At 46.6% G+C, this 17,394-nt stretch overlaps 1 protein-coding gene across 1 annotated transcript in view; it reads left to right on the top strand.

The window, feature by feature from the left end:
* JPH3 (junctophilin 3) overlaps positions 1 to 15,716 on the top strand; it is an 87,005-nt gene extending 71,289 nt beyond the window's left edge. The window contains exons 4-5 of the mRNA XM_083754525.1: positions 3,389 to 4,296; positions 13,103 to 15,716. Coding sequence (XP_083610651.1) covers positions 3,389 to 4,296; positions 13,103 to 13,183 — 989 coding nt within the window. The 3' untranslated portion in view covers positions 13,184 to 15,716. The remainder of the gene's footprint in view (positions 1 to 3,388; positions 4,297 to 13,102) is intronic.
* The last annotated feature ends 1,678 nt before the right edge of the window (positions 15,717 to 17,394 follow it).

Raw genomic sequence — 17,394 nt, 5'->3', positions numbered from 1 at the left:
GGGTTAGGGGGCACAAATCCACAGATTAGGGGGTGCAAATTACTTGCCTTGCTCCGGGTGCTGACAACCCACGCTACGCCACTGCTGTAACCTCACTTCTCTCAGCGAGGGAACTGCCAGAAGGCCCTCGGAGCTGGACCTCAGTATCCAGGCTGAACAATGGGGATGGAGATGCTCCTTCAGGTATACTGGGACGAGACCGTCACATGGGCACCCTGGAAATTCTTCCTCTGTGCTCCCTACCACTACTGAGCCCTGGTAATGGAGGTTAATTGGGAAGGGGGGGTGGAGTCTGTTCAATAATTTGCAGCCTGCTCCTACAGGGGTTAAGCTTGCAAGCTGCATACATAGTACTCTTCATCATAATCATCATCATATAAAGGTGGTCTTTCCCTCCTGGATATTCAAACTCTCCCTTTGCTACCTGGAGGGGACCAGACAAAGTTGGAGACTTCAGGTCATCCCTGGAGGTCTGGTTGCCTATCATGTGATTATTCTTGAGAAGAGCAGGTAAAGGTAAAGGGAACCCTGACAGTTAAGTCATTTAAGACAGTTAAGTCATGTGGCCAGCATGACTAAGCCGCTTCTGGTGAAACCAGAGCAGCACACAGAAATGGTGTTTATCTTCCCGCCGGAGTGGTACCTATTTATCTACTTGCACAGCATGCTTTCAAACTGCTAGGTTGGCAGGAGCAGGGACCGAGCAACTGGATGTGGAGGAGCCACCCCAGATTTTAATGTACAAGGGTTTGGCTTGGCTGCGTGTGTCTTTCTGTGTAGGGCAAAGGACAGGAGGGATGGGAGAAGAGCTATAAGTCTAAGATCCAGTCATTAAACAGCACATTAATTAATGTGTGTTCATGTCAAGGCACCCAGTTCCAGTGCTCTGCACCCTCATTAGAAGTCATTTGCTAACATATTTTTTTTTAAAGAGAGATTTAAATTGGAGGTTACTCATCGCCCTTATATTAGGGTATTGAGAATTTGACAAGTGATGATTCACTTTGCTAGCTTCTTGTCCTTTTTCAGAGCTCATTCCCACTTCCCCACCCCCTCTCAGCAGCAGTGACTTAGGAAGGCTACCCTGCCAGTCCTGTAAATTATCTGACCCATGGGGAAATCTCAGCTGACGGCTTCTGTTTCTCCTGCTTCTGCTTAGGGAATGGCCATAACTCAGTATAGTAGAGCATATGCTTTGCATTCAAAAGATCCCCGGTTCAATCTCCAGACATCTCCAGACAGAAAATACTGCCTGAAACCCTGGAGAGCTACTGCCAGTCTGTGTTGACAATACAGAGCTAGATAGACCAGTGATCTGATTCATGTTTATAGGTTCCTCCGGTGGACAGAAAATCAGGGTTCCCCTCACTCCCTTTGCAAAAATGGTCTGCAGTCTTCCCCCCTCCCAAAAGTGAGTTTGTGGAGGTTCCACCATTTAATCATCTCATTAAGAAAAATAATCAAAATCTGATGGCTGACCTGTTCTGAGCCAGAGGGCTTAGACCCGGGGGATAACTGTTCTATAGTTTATTTATCCATTTCCCGCTTTAGCACGTGTCTGTTCAAAGTGCTTCCTTGCGCTCTGTACAGGCGCACTTGCAATGATGAGGGGCTGTGGTGGGTGTTTCCATGGCTGCTCCTGTCCACCAGCGCCTCAGAGGACACCGCATTTGTCAGTTTTTAAAAGAAGTCTCAGTACCACAAATGCACACTGCAAATATGGTATGAATACTTATGGAATTCAATTCCACAAGATGTGATAATGGCTGACACTGAGCCCTAGCTTTTTCACCCATGGCCCTGAGAAGATGTTTATGTCATCTTCCTCCATTTATTCCACAAGTCAGCTAGCAAATCCGGCAAGGGGAGCAAGCCTGTCTTTGGAGGATAGGCTGTTCTGACATCAACATCCCCCGGGGTTATCACTTCCACACAGAACTACAATCTGGGTATCAGAGATCTGAGCGCTTTAGCAGGCCTCTCTGAGCCCCAGAGGGCTCCTGCAACCCTGAGCTGTTTGCTATCTACCTCTCCAGTTGCCAGGGGACTTCTTCTCTTTAAACATAATCTCTCAAAAAGACTTTTTATCTAATACATTTTTTATCAGCTTCCAGACTAGGCTGCAGAATTCTGTTTGCAATGGAGTTTGTTTCTGATGCACTTAGGAGGGATTTTAATACACATCCCACTACTGCATGCATTTACAAAAAATGCAAACACGCCAAGCGGAGAGGATCTTGCTCAGGAAGAAATTGAGTAGATAAAAACTGGAGCCCTTCTTGCATTATCTGCCCCAAGCCCTTAGGCTGCAAACTTCAGCAAATCAATAACAAAATGGAAAGAAGCTACGTACGGTTATACCTGCACATATCCAATTGATATTACTGGGGCTTATCTGAACACAAGATTAGAGGGAGAGAGAGGGAAATGAGGACTTAACTGGAAATGCCGGTGTTGGTGTTTCAAAATTGGAGGAACGTTGTGTCAGTGAAGCCTTTGATTCTCACCTGGGAGTGATGCTGCACTGAGGTGATCTCGCAGAATGTCCACAAACATTCCATATGGTCAGGGAGCGAAGCTGTTAGAATGTTTGCTGACAGACGGAAAAGCTGAAGAAGTGGGTTGAATTTTCCATGTGGATCTGCGCTAACAAGCCAGCTCTTTGGCAACAGGGTGCTAATATTGTTGACTACAGTAACTGCTTGCCTGCAGAACCTGCAGTAAAGGATAATAACCACCATGGTAGCACTTGCACAAAATTCAGGTCTTGTTTGGTGTTGTTGAGGCTTGATTCATGTGTAAGTCTCCCTGCAATTCTCGAATGAAGGGCAGCATACACAAATTAAATAAATAAAAATGTGTGAGCGGTCATATGGGTGGCCAAAAGCAATTCAGTGTCAGTAGCATTAGTTGCACTAGCAGTGTGCAATTAGTGTGACCATGCAGTTGGGACTGGAAGGGGTCGGAGCAAGACTCAAGAGCAGTGGCAAAGTCGGTGTGAAAGGCAAAGTATGAACTCTTGTGCAGTGTGAGGTATTTTCCAATTTTGGGGGCCATATGTTTCTCCCTTAAATACCAGAGAGTGTGCCTAAGGCCCTTAGAGAGCTGAGAGAGCCAGAGTGGCGTAGCGGTTAGAGTGTCAGACAAATGCCTCGGAGACCCGAGTTCAAATCCCTACTTCACCATGAAGCTCACTGGGTGATCTGGGCCAGTTCCTGTCTTTTAGTGTAACTTACTTTGTAGGGTTGTTGTGAGGATAAAATGGGGAGAGGGAGGGCTATGTATGCCCCCTTGAACTCCTTGGAGGAAACGTGGGATATAAATGTAATAACAAAACAAATAAGCAATGGTTGACTCTTGTGTGCACCTTTCCTCCGTCTCCTTCCAGGACTTGAGTGTCAGAGGCCAAAGAGGCAGAATTCAAGCGACGACATCGAGGTCCTTTCGACAGGGACACCACTTCAGCAAGAAAGCCCAGAGCTCTACAGGAAAGGAACGACGCCTTCGGACCTCACCCCCGACGACAGCCCCCTGCAGAGCTTTCCCGCCAGCCCCTCCTCCACCCCACCTCTGGGTCCCTCCTGTAGAAACAAGAGCACCCACTTCTCCAGGCAGGTGTGCATGGACGAAGAGAGGGGCGGGGAGATCCAAATGTTGCTGGAGGGACGTGGCAGGGACTATATGAGGCCCAACAGCTGGGGCGAAGACAAGGAGGGCAGGGCACACGGCGTGAGGGGCGGGGCCTTGCGCAGTGGCCAGCCGGGCTCCTCCGAAGACTACCGGGGCCGAAGCGGCGGGCACAAGCACGCGGCCTCCAACCACAAACAGCGGGAGAGGTGGACAGACCCCCCAGCCACGGTTTCATGGACTCACCACCGACCCCACCACCACGGCTCAGGGAGCAACAAGCTCCTGGAGCTGGACGAGGAGAAGCTGAGCAACTACGAGATGGAGATGAAGCCTCTCATGAGGATGGATTCTTATATGCAAGAAATACACTCCCAAAAAAGACATTATAGCAAAATGGGCCCCAGCAGGAGCCTCGCAGAGGACCACCACGGGGAAGACCGGGGCTATGGAGTCCAAAGACTGAGGTCTAAGTCCCAAAACAAGGAGAACTTCAGGCCAGGGTCTTCTGCCGAGCCAACAGTGCAGAAACTAGAAAGTCTGAGGTTTGGGGACAAAGGGGAACCTCGGCTATTGAGGTGGGACTTAACCTGCTCCCCGCCACAGAAATCCTTACCTGTTGCACTAGAATCGGAGGAGGAGAATGGGGATGAGCTCAAATCCGGTGCGGTAAGTGGAATGTTTAAATAGATATGTATATTATGTAAGTGTGATCTCTTCAGTGGGGGAAATGGGCAACATGGTGGTGGTTGAGTGTATTTACTGGTACACCCCGCTTTCCCCCCAAACTGGGATTCAAGGTAGCTCACATTTTAACAACATTGTTGCAGAATGCAAAGTAATAAAAACAAACTAGTTGAAAACTAGTTGGAAAAAAATAGGGACACAGGTGGCGTTGTGGTCTAAACCACTGAGCCTCTTGGGCTTGCCGATCAGAAGGTCGGCGGTTTGAATCCCCACGACGGGGTGAGCTCCTGTTGCTCAGTCCCTGCTCCTGCCAACCTAGCAGTTCGAAAGCATGTCAAAGTGCAAGTAGATAAATAGGTATTGCTCCGGTGGGAAGGTAAACGGCGTTTCCGTGCGCTGCTCTGGTTTCGCCAGAAGCGGCTTAGTCATGCTGGCCACATGACCCAGAAAAACTGTCTGCGGACAAATGCCGGCTCCCTCGGCCAATAAAGCGAGATGAGCGTCGCAACCCCAGAGTCATTTGTGACTGGACTTAACTGTCAGGGGTCCTTTACCTTTACTTTTAGTTGAAAACGGAATGGAACACATTTAGAACCAGCATTAAAATACCAGATGTCCTGAAAACAGCCCAGACGTCAACATCTAGTCCACAGCTAGTTCCCAAAGGCCTGTCTAAATAGGAAGGTCTTTCCTTGTGGAAAGATAGCAAGGAGGGAGCCAATCTAACCGCTCTTGAGAAGGGATTCCACAATACGGAAGCAGCCACAGAAAGGCTCTCTCTCATGCCACCACCAACCATGTCTCTGATGTGGATGAGACTGAGAGAAGGTGCTCATATCTGCAGAACCTGCTTTCAACTCCCCTTGCCTTTTCAACTTCAGGCATCTGGCTCAAGCTTCTTAATCCCTGATAACACCAAAGTTGCAGGTTCGATTTCCATATAGGAAAATCTCACAAAAAATTGAGATTTGTTTCTCACACGTGTGCAGAGTACTCAGCCATTTACGCACCCAGAGTGTGTGTGCGCGCGCACACACACATATTCTCTGCACTTAAAAATATATATATTTTAAACTGGAGACCAGGACTGCATTTTTGAGGCTAGTACAACGAATGGATGCTTCTGTCTTGTGCCAGGATAATTGTGACACGCTGAATCAAAATTTCCCACTCAACCTTCCACTCACTGAGGCTGCTTCCAGATGGGTGGCTCTTGGGGCTACTTATTCTGTTAATAAGCTACGAGCAAATTGCAGCTGACTTCCCACACTATGGGGAGTATTGCACTTCCTCTGTGTGAACATCTTGTTGCGTTCTGTCTGCTGTAGTGAGGTGTGATACGGCTGATATGGGTGGTGCTGGTTGCAGCTCAGCACACATTCCTTCTATCCTTTGGGCTGGGTGCTGCTTTATTATCCTGCTTTTAGTTTAATCAATCTTTTGAAAGGTAAAAACACTGCTCTGCCTTTAAGGGGAAAAAGGATAGAGAAGTCTAGCACTATAGTACCGCAATGCTACGAAGCTGTAGCATTATGGTGTAATACATACATACACACACATACACACACCCTCTAAAGTTGCTAAAGTGATAAATAAGTTTTAGCAGTAATTAAAAGATAAGTAAAACCAAAAATAGGCCATCACCACAAATATTATAACAAATGTGTACTGGGCTGATGCAGTCACTTTGCTTACACACCACTGCCTATGACAGTAGCCCTAAGGGTATCTGCACCTATGGAGGCTTACAATACTCTTTCATTTTTTCCTGAAAATAAATCAAACTTTCTGCAGTCTACAGCCACATTTAAAACACCCCCCAAAATCCTTGGTGCTGTGGTTTGCTATGGCTGCTGGGAGTGATAGTTCTATGAAGAGTCAACTACAGTATCCAGGGGAGCAGTGGGGAATGTGTTTTTAATGCATGATGTGTGCACAGTCTGAGAAACTATGGTGGGATGCCAGCAAAAATACAGAATGTCAATTATAGGACGATGGTGTTATGTGGATTGCCTTGTAAAACGAAGCTTGTCAATGAAGCTCAGCCACCCCACACTGAATATCTGGTGTGGAAGACGCCGCAGGCAGCTTGCAGCATAGATGTGCTGTTGTTCTGTAGTATCCAACACTACTCTAAAGTAGGCTGTCTTTCAAAACAAACAGAACTCTTGATTAGATTACAGTGGTACCTCGGGTTACATACGCTTCAGGTTACATATTCTTCAGGTTACAGACTCCGCTAACCCAGAAATAGTACCTCGGGTTAAGAACTTTGCTTCAGGATGAGAACAGAAATCGTGCTCCGGTGGCAGCGGGAGACCCCATTAGCTAAAGTGGTACCTCAGGTTAAGAACAGTTTCAGGTTAAGAATTGACCTCCAGAACGAATTAAGTTCTTAACCCGAGGTATCAGTGTAATCTCTTTCTGTGTGTGCATGTGTTTTAAAAAGGAGGGTGCTGTTACCGCAAAGGAACGCAGGTCTATTTTTGACCCATCCAGAATAACTCCAAGCAGATCTGAGGTCAGGTATGTGGGGCAGTGTGTTCTAAAAATAACCCACTGCCAGACAGCCCCATCATAAGCTGAATTCTGTCTCGTCACCAGTTTCCTTTGTGTACTGGGCTACCCCTCCCTGACATACATCCTGAAGTGGCAAATAGGCCTGATCTGTAGTCTCATTTGCACTTCAATTCTGCAAGTGGTGCAAGAAGTTTTAGGAGTGGCATGGCAGGGTTGAGTTTCCTTGGAATGAGGGAACACTGGTGACTTCAGGCATACTCACAATGTTTGCTGTATTTGCAAATATGTGTGTACAAGCAAATCCTAAGTGCAGTTGAAAAGGCCGGTTCTACTAAGCACAATTTGGGCAGCCCTCCAAACTGAAATCCCAGTTTCATCTAACTCCAGCTGGAAAAACTCAGCTCTCTTTCGCATCCAAAACTGGCCAAATTCCCCCATCACACCCACCCACCCCTTTGTCTGTTAGCTGGAGGAATAGCACCTTCCCCACATCTTGGGTGGGGTGCAGGCAACGGGGCTTGTGTTATTTCCGGGTCATCGCGCATGATGGCGGAACATGCATAAGCCCACCCTACCCCATTATGCCCCATTACGTGCCCCACCCATGTTACGCCCCATTCTGCCTCCTTATCCTGCCACTTCTGGGTCACTGCAATGAACGTGGTTGCGGTTGTGGTCTCGCATCAATTGGACGCACGTAAATTGGTTGTTGCCTGTTTACCATTCAGAAATACATAGAGGTTCTCCTCAATGATCAGGAGACAATCTCCTAACCTTTAGCTCCCATGGATGTGGCCTTAACTGAGCCTTCTGGCCTATTAAAAAGCACTTTGCCTAACAATGGAATGGTCAGCCAGCGTCCTTAAGAATGGATGGTGCTTCTTGTAGCTACTTCATAAGGACATCAGGAGAGCCTGCTGGATCAGGCCAAGGCATCCTGTTTTTCTGTCCAGCGTCTTGTTTTCACAATGGGTTTTCCACTGGCGTTTGGTTGGCCACTGCTCCCTCCCGTGGTTTCCAGCAACTGGTGTTTAGAACCATTGCTGCCTCCAGCTGTGGAGGCAGAGCATAATCATCATGACTAGCAGCCGCTGCTACCCTTCTCCTCCATGAATTTGTCCAATCCTCTTTTAAATCCATCTCAGTTGGTGGCTACTGCTGCCTCCTACAAGAGGCCCCAGGGGTGCAAAACCTCTCAGAGAAAGACAGGGAGAGCTGGCGATTGCCAAGGGTGCAAGGGATGTGAGGGTGACAATACACCTCCTTGCCAGGAGTGCAAGTGAGCCTAAATATGCCCCTGGGAGTGAGTTCTGTAGTTTATGTGCTGTGAGGCAGCGGTGTATGAAGTGAAGAAACTTTGTGTGTGGCCAGTGATTATGGCTTGAGAGGCAGGTGCTGGCACAGAGAGCCACCTGAGCCGTGTAATGTCTGTATTTTATATGTTCCTAGAATAGCTTGGAAAGCAGCCAGAGGGAGGCAAGGGTTTTGCTACTCAGGGAATGACCTTGTTCAGGACCATGATGGGACCTGAGCTCTTCTTCCTTTTCGGTCCAAAGTTCTTCCTATCACTTATAACAGGTGAGGGATGACAGTCTGCTTCTGGAATAAGGAGGGGGGAGGGGGAAGATAAATTGATGCTCCCAGACTCTTGTCAGTGAACAAACTGAAGACCAGACACAACACTGATTTCCATCTAATCATTGCCAGGCAGCCTCCTCTTTTATAAAACTACATATATAAAACTGCCTGCAGCAGCTGGAATAATGTTACTCCTTAGCAGTGTCCTTGTCAAAACTCTTTTGATCTGAGAAGGCTTTTGATATAGTTGAAGCGTTTGCCCTCATTTACCTTGTGCCTGTCACCACCAACAATTAGCTTTACATTTCCCCAAGTAAATTTTTAATAAACTCAAAACTCTTGAGCATTTCTGAAGGCAACTGAACAGGGTTATTCCGTGCAAATGAAGCTGGCCTTGGAAATTCTGGGAATAATATGAACATGCCTTTCCTCCGATCCCAAGTCTGAGTGGGAGATAATATGGCTCACTCAAGGAGTGGGAAGCAGTTTCCATTCCCTCCCAGTTTCTTTTTTTAAAAAACTTCTTTTTATTCATTTTCTATAACCAAACAACAGCAAAGAAAGAAAAAGAAAAATAGCCAACACATACCAAAAAAAAGAAGAAAAAAAGAAAAGAAAACATCAACCAAAACAAAACACCTAAACCAACCAAAAAACAAATATTAATTAACAATAAATAGCATTTGACTTCCCTCCATCTCGGTTTTGGGTTATGTGAATTATTAAATCCATTCTGCAGTTTTTCATTTTTAACGTAAACATTCCCTCCCAGTTTCTAGGGTTTTGTTTTTGCTTGCTTTTACATTTAGATACTATAAATCTGTATCTTGCTGAGGCCGTTCACAGATTGGCCTTCTAAGTACAATACTACTTCAAAAATTCACTACGAATAAAAACACTAAAAGCCCAGTTGCAAACTCAAGAACATTGATAGTCCTGTTAAGCACATTGGTTGACCACTGCATGTCATACCAGACAGAGGGCCTAATCTATCTGCACTACAAAAATACCAGTTTTACACCATGAATGCCTTCCCTCATAGAAGCCAGAGTACTGTAGGTTCATTGAACTTTAGTTCCCAGGATCCTCTGGGTTGAAAGAATGTTAAACTGGCTTAGTCTGTAGTGCAGATTCACTAAAAAAACAAGTGGTGGGCCTTGTCACGAGGCTCCTTTTCTGGGATAACTCACCTTTGGTGCTGGCACTGGCTGTGTAAATCTATAATTTTTAGTAATAAGAATTATGTTATGTTCTATAGCATGGTGCTGTTTTGAGAAATGTGTCAGGCTTACACCAAGGAACATCAGCTCTGTATGATTGCCTTTTCAAAACATAAGCTAGATATGTTTGAAAGGAAGAGTAGGGAGGGAGGGAGGGAGAGGAAGTGTCAACACAGCATCTCCCAATGGGATTTTTTTCCCCTGCACAGCTTTCAGTTTATTTTGTCCTGGTTTGACTTTCTCAGCCCTCCCCCATTATTCTTAAGTATGGACACTGTTGTTGGGAGGTGGGGTGTTTTAGAAAGGGGAAGGTACCCAAAATATCAAATACGACAATTTGACCTTTGACATTATTGCCTTTCCATTCTGCTGACAAGTTGTGAGTTTTAAAAAGTTGTCCGCAGAGTGAAATATCAAAAGTGGCATTTGAAAATGCTCAAAAGCCAAACAAGTCAACTCTGGGTTCTGAACGTGTTTTTGCTGCCATTCAGGTGAGCTGTACGAAATGTCACTTGAGTTATTGTGGGTGAAAGGGGCCTCTTGCCCGCCTGGGGGCAGGAGAGGGCTTTCCCTGGGATGGGGCACTTCCCTCCCACTGCAGGACAGGGAGGGCAGGCGCAGGGGTTGGGGGTGCGGTGCCAAGAGCCGCCCAATGAGAAACCCAGACATAAAAGTTCAACTGCTGGGCTTACTGGCAGAGCTCAAGAAAAAAGCCTCAGGGGCGGAGGGAGCGAAGGCGGAGGCAATCGCAAAGCTTTTTATCAGATTAGTTATGAATATTAGGCAGCCTTCCAGACCCCGGCCAAAGCCGCCGCCTGGTGCCTTTCCAAGGGCTGAGCCATTTCCTTTGGAGCAGTGGCTGCATTTCTCCTGGGGGAGCTAGGAGAGGCAGAGGAGCAGCTAGTGGGAAAGAGAACGACAGGCTGCCATCGGCTGAAACAAGGGGCTCATCCGCTTGTGCCTCCTCACTAGGCACTGCTGCCTATTCAGAGTAACACCACTGTTTTGATGCTAGGGTTTGCTGTGTAAATCTCTATTTCATATACAGAGGCCACATCCGCTTCTGAGGACCAGGGCCAGAGGGGCGAGAAAGTGGAGCAATTTGTGCAACTCCTACTTTATATTTTTATTCATTTATTAAATTTGTTAGTTGCTTTGTCAAAGGCAACCCAAATGAACTTACAACCTGTAAAGCAATCTGCATTCCAGGCATGCAAAACAAACAAACAAACAAGCAAGCAAATAAACACATTAGAGGTTTCCAAACATGCATGCAGGCTCCTCCATCCAGGCAAGCAGGAGCCATTAACCCCATTCAAGGCTATATTCCAGCCTGGTAAAAGCACTGAAGGAGGGTGCGGAGCAGCAATGGAGAGAGGTGTGACCGGAGAAGGGTGTCACCTGGGAAGAGTCCTGAGGGCCAGATAGAGAGTCCTGAGGGCCAGCATTTGACCACTAGGCTTGAAACTCCCCACCCATCACACCCTCTTCTAACAACCCAGTCATATTGCTGAAGGCTCCAATCTTTCCCTACAACCCTTCCTTTGGTAATGGCCTTCCCACGCTGCCCTGTTTCAGAAAGCAAGACAGTGTTTGCCTCATAATCTGATGGCAGCCATTCACAATAAGCTTCCCTGAAGCAGAAGTGTGTGCATGCAAGTGCTTTTACATACAATGCAGATTATAGAGACAAGACACCTCCAACCTTCCGTTCCCACCCTCAGGTGGAGATTTTAACTTCTAGAAATCCTGGAGAGGAAGTTCAACCATGAAGCATGACTGGCCCTAGCAAAATTTCATAGGCAGCATTTTAACAAGACATTGCCCAAAGGCAAAAATCAGCACCATGGAGAGAGACCAGGAAATAAGGTCTGTCCCAGCTAAACAGAGAGAGTTGGAGTGCATGATTTGTTTGCTGCAAAGCTGTGATGGTTTGATCCACATCTCATTCAAGGTTCCCCTTTTAGAATTCCCTCACTTTTGGTAACTGTCCTGGATTTCAAGACACTAGGATTAGATTAAATTCAAGTGCTTCTGATTTACTGGCTTGCACTAGAGTGGCCTTGAAAGGGATTTGTTTATAAACCTTCCAAAAGCAAGTACCTGTCTGCTAGGTATATGGGAGGCAGGTGGGAGGGGTGTGAAGAGGAAGAGGTGGGTCATGTGGAACCTCTCCCTTTGATTGGCTAGCTTTCTTTCACCTTGTTGCTATGCAACAGCAAAGGCCTTTTCTATCCATTGAAGAGAGAGCCCTTTCCTTTGCCTGTGACAGGACTGGTTGTCTTTCTCTTCCTTGCCAAGAAATGCAATGAATCCTCCTCTTGGTGCTGGAGGATCAGATTATCTCCCCGCTCCTGTCACCAAAAAGTTTTTAAAATACCTTTCCATATCAAGGCAAAGACTTTTTAATGTCTTATGTATCCTTAGATGCACAAACACCCAACTGCACCCAGAATAGGTGTCCTTTGTCTTTGCTATTGAAAACAAACAAGACATTATAAATAATCCTGCAATTTTAGAAGTTGTCAGATCTTGGTCCATGGACTGCTTCCATCTGGTCTACAATTGAAGCCAATTAAACCCAGCAATTAAAGTTTGGCTTGGTGAGTCCATTTCTAGGCCTGGGATAGGGCACATGTGGCCTCCAGGTATTGCTGGACTCCATCTCCCATCATTCCTGGCCATTAGCCATGTTGGCTGCTGAGAGTGGAGTCCAACTACTTGTGGAAGGCCTCAGGATTTCCATTACTCCAGAGGCCCCAAAGACCCTTGCTCATGAGGATGTTCCACAGGGAAATGGTGACATTTAAGTGCTCTGGATGTCACACACACAAGGTCCCTACCTATGCAGCACTTTGTGGCACATGGGCCAATGAGCATTTACCAATGGCTCCCTCCACATGGAGGGGTACCAAGGACAGGAATTGGAAGACAATGAAACCTGCATTTTAGCCTATACTACACCACAGGGTTGGTGTGGGGCAAAAATGCTACTTTTGAGAATGAGGAGGAAGAAAACCTCCATCTGGAAAATGTGTGTCTCCTCCTCCCCTGGAAGCAAGAGGGGGAACTCTGGTAGGCGACAGTCTGAGAGGTTTATGAGAAGGCGGCAGTACAGGCTGAACTCTGCACAGACTGGCTCCAGTCTCACAACAGTCTGAAAAGCCAATGGTTTGATGGAATATTAAGATCGTGCCAAGTTCAGTCTGTGTTGTTGACAGCCATGCGACGGGTTCAGCTTCTGGCAGCCCAGCTGAAGGTCAGGAGAAGCAGGTGAAAAGGAAAGGCTGCCACAGTGTATGGCCAGGTTAACCTTTGGAGCCACCCACTGCCACAAAGCAAAGTTTGTGTTGCCAGTTCCTGCACATCAGACCAGTCGGCTTCCCTTGCCCCTGTCCCCAAATTGATCATGCAAGTGTTGCTTTTCGATGCCATTAAATAATTCCTTTCTTCTTTTTCTTTTCCCACAGGGCTCAGCTCCAATCCTGGTAGTCATGGTGATCTTGTTAAACATTGGAGTCGCCATTTTGTTTATTAACTTTTTCATCTAACTCAAGACTGTCTTGTTTGCAAAAATTAACAGATTAATAATAATAAAAAGGTGTACGAATGGGGGATGATGAAGCGAATGACAAAAACAAAAAACCATGGGAAAGATGGCATCTTTTTGAACTGTCCTGCGACAACTTCCAAGTCTTTTCACAGATGAACAACAAGATTGAGTATCACTCACAGTTTGCCTTTTTTTCCTGGGTAATGTTTTTTGGATTTTAGCCAAAATTCTTTGCTTGTATAACACGTATGCTGTGTGGCATGGCAGAATGGTACCAGCACTCCACTCCTCCCCAGCGCTAGGCAGGATGGGGGCTCCTCAGTGTAATTACTCAGCAAATCTTCATGGATGGTGGGAAAGGCGTTCATGTCAGCTGCATGACTCTGGGAGGGAGGGTCCTCTCGCTGCTGGATCATTGGGGACATCCAGAGCTGTGTCCTGGGATAGCCGCGTTGTGTGAAATGGCTGGCCCAGGTCAGCATGGTTATCAAATTATGTGCTCGTCACTCAATAAAAGTCTAAACTCCGGGATCTGCATGTATTGGGAAGTTGAGAGGAAACACCTAAGTAGTTTTTGCCACTTAGCGAAAAGTTATTAACCAATCTTTTTTTCCACTTTGTTCAGAAAAGGGAAATCTGATGCCTGCTTAAGACAGGAACAAATTCCATCCTAATAAAAGTATTTAATATGTTAAAAAGGCAATAGGTCTTAAGCTCTAGAGGCCCCTAAATTCCAAAACGCTCCTCTAAGGATCCCACCCAAAATCATTATTAAGAACTTAAGAAGTCACAATACCAAATTTATAAAAGTTGCACATAGACACGTGGAACTGAAAAGATGTCTTGGCTCAGGTAAAATCCTGTACCTATAATTTAGGAAAATTACCAGTCTCACCCAGTGCTTCAGAAACTTCTCAGTCACAAACGTTGTTTCTGGCATGTGTTAAAACTTGACCCAGAAAGATTTTTAAGATGACCAAAGTTCTCCTAGGGTTTGTTTTTTTGTGTCCAGCTATCCGCTGGAACCCCAGTCTTCATTGGGTCCAGCCTGCTAGAGACCACTCTCCTGCTGTGCTGGAATGCAGTGGTGTTAAAGGAGAAATTCTCTTGCTTTCCGTCTTCCATCATGAATCACAGCCGCACCTGGCTGTTGGCCTCAACTGTTCCCACAAGGTGCGCTTGTCAGGAGGTTTGCTTGAGGACCCTTCCCTGGCAGGTGTGCAGATGTGGCCGAGGGGGGAGAGCAGCTCCTCCCTGCTGCTGGCGAGGAATGGGGTGTGCTGGGGGGTTCCTGTTCCATCTTGCCATGGGCCATTTCCAGATGTCATGCTTGGCCTCTGAGCATGTAATATTTTTGCACTTTGTCCGCAGGATGTATATTCCGGCTTCCGACATATCCCTGTACAAAAAAACAAAAACAAAAAAAAATCATTGACAACAGCAGCCTCCGAGTACGTAAATGCTCTTTTTATATTTTGTTTGTTTGTTTTTTCCTCCTCTATGTATCACTTAATTTTGGTATGGTTCAAAACATCTTTGTAAGATGCCTGCCTTGTTCTTCTTTCTTCACTTCCTTGTTTGGTTTGGTTTCTTTTTTCGTTTTACTTCCCCCTGGTAACTCACTGAAAATATGCATTGTTCATTAAAGATGCAGCACCCCTGATCAGGCCACCATCATCCCAAAGAGAGCTTGGTGTTAGCTCAGCCCTGCCTCATATGGAAGAAAACAGCCCCTGGCTGGTGGGGAGGGAAGGCAACCTGGAAAACATCCCTTTCTTCCTGCCAATCAACCTGGACCCGCTGATCTGCTTGACCAGGTTTCACACGTGATGACTTGACTGCGCCTCTCGTCCACTTTGTAGTGATTGGGACCCATTTCTACACTTGGTGTCCTTTAGCTTGAATGCAGATTTAAGGTGCATCCTGCTTATTTCTGTACCTGGTGCAAAACCTGCAAGCTACATGGCGCCATTTCCCTTCCATGTGAGGAGATGTACGGAAACCATAAGTACCTGCACAGAAGCCTGTCTACCTGGGAGAGGGTAGGGTGGACATGACAATGCCCCACATGCCAGTGGGGCACCTTTTCTCCGGGGTTCCACCTTCTGCTTCCAGCTGCAGGACAGAAGACAACCTAGGACCACTCCTTGGGCCCCCACTGTGGCTTGAAGGGCAGGGTTGGCAACTTAGGGGGTGAAGGGGCAGGTGATTGAGGGACACATTTGGCTGGTGACAGTGCTCCAGTCATCTGGATCCCTCAGCTTCCCATTTCTTCCATTTTAGCAGTCCCTCTGCAACCTTTTGAGCAGGCCTCTTTCCTACACTGTTGGATTGCTACATTTTTAACTGGAAACAAAGCTGAAAGATTAGAGCTGCCCCTGCCCACCCAACACAATTCACCTCCTCCATGTCCATCAGCCATTACTGGCCAACTTTTGAAGTTGGGTGATACAAGTGGAGGGGACAGCAGCTCCTCTGTTGCTTCTTCAGACGGTTTCACTTACTCTGCTCCCCAAAAATAAAAAATAAAAGTTTATGTGCCTATGGTTTCACTCCCACCCTTTTAATTTGAACCACATATGGGTTGAAAGCCATTTGTGCTTTGGCATTCAACAAAGAAAAGGAACTAAGCTCTAGGGAACTTTTTCTGTGTTTTAAGAGCCCCAGCCTTGCCCTTTTGGCTCCCTTTCTCCAGGAGAGCTAAAGCACAAGCCCAGGTTCCGTAAAGGCTTATCCAAACTTCCTATTGTCCCACCTATTGTTCCCAGGGAAAACCGCTCTTTAGCACTCAGTCTGAGCACACGGTAATTCAGGTTTTCTCCAGATTGACGTTTGCTCCAATTTAGCACTGTTTAAAACCACTTGGACCAGAACTTTCTAGACGCAGGACAAGCGGAAGTGTGGACGAGCCCTAAGCCACACCATGGCTTGATGCCGGGCAGCAAAATTATGGCCCTCTCCTTTTCAGGAGCCTACATGTTTGCACCCGAGCATGCTTTGGCTTAGCATTACAAGTGAAGTTGTTAATGTCAGGCAGTTTTGCAGACTAAAGCCCACTTTGTCACAAGCATGAAGTTGGCAGGTGCATAGAAAGTCACAAACACACACGTGCATATATACTGGCAAACATATGGACCACACTCCCCCCCCCCCCTTTGATAAGCCAACGCTTCATAGAGCGGATAAAGGAGATTCAAATTCTCATGCTACCATGAAATGGTTGCTTTAAGGTGCCACAGGTCTGTTTGGTGTTCCAGGGCAGCCTTTGGCAAACTGGTGCCCTTCAGATGTTGTTGGGCAGCAACACCCATCAGCCGCAGCCAGAATGGCCAATGGAGAGGGATGATGGGCATTGTAGTCCAACAGCATCGGGTTGTTGAAGGCTGTTCTAGGGTTTGGGTCAATGCCTCATTGGTGCCTCATTATTCTTCCAACCTGAGGAATATGTGAGTTGGCCCAGTTCTAGCTTGGGGAAACAAAATAGGACATTGTATCTAGTGGTTAATTACACCTAGGAAGCCACACACCATGTCTTTAAACTCCTGAACTGTTTCACACATGCGGTGTTAACTCCTGGTAACAGGCTGTGGTGTCTGCCTCCTGCAGTCACCTCTGCTTTCCAAGAGCGCCTGTTCACACATGCACTTTCTGACCATCAAGCAAGGTTTGTGGAAGGATGGAGAAGCTGTTCAAACTGCCGTTATTCCGCGAGGAGGGGGGACCACCCACAATGTCTTCAAGAGGAGATGACAGGGGTGCGATTATCCAGATATTTCCCTTTGAATGTCAACGGGGGACTAATACAGCTTAAGAGGCAGAGGGGCTGGAAGATTTCAAAAGACTCCTTCGAAGGTGGTTCCTGAGCAACATGATCAAAAATAACAAGTGTTTGATTCTTCACAGTGGGTTGAGCCATTTATCATCGCCTCTGCCCTGCTCTGTCTCAGGCAGCCAAAAATAGTCCTACAACATTCATCCAGAGATGCAAGCACGTAATTGGCTTCTCATGCCCAAACTGTGCATTCTTTGTTCTCCCATCTTGAATAACACAATCCCCACCACCACGATAGATGCCCTGAATCTGCACAATTCCTTCCCGTTTTCCGTTTCAGATTCACACGTAGACGTATGTGGGGTACAGCTGTAGTGTGCACAGAAAGGCTAGTAATCCAGTTGGTTTACAAAAGGCCAATCCTGCAGCTTTTGAGA

The sequence above is a fragment of the Podarcis gaigeae genome (genome assembly GCF_964106915.1).
Source record: "Podarcis gaigeae genome assembly, chromosome: 8".
In the NCBI taxonomy this organism is placed as follows: Eukaryota; Metazoa; Chordata; class Lepidosauria; order Squamata; family Lacertidae; genus Podarcis; species Podarcis gaigeae.
Note: the sequence above shows the minus strand (reverse complement) of the source record. Positions and strands in the feature narration are given on the sequence as shown.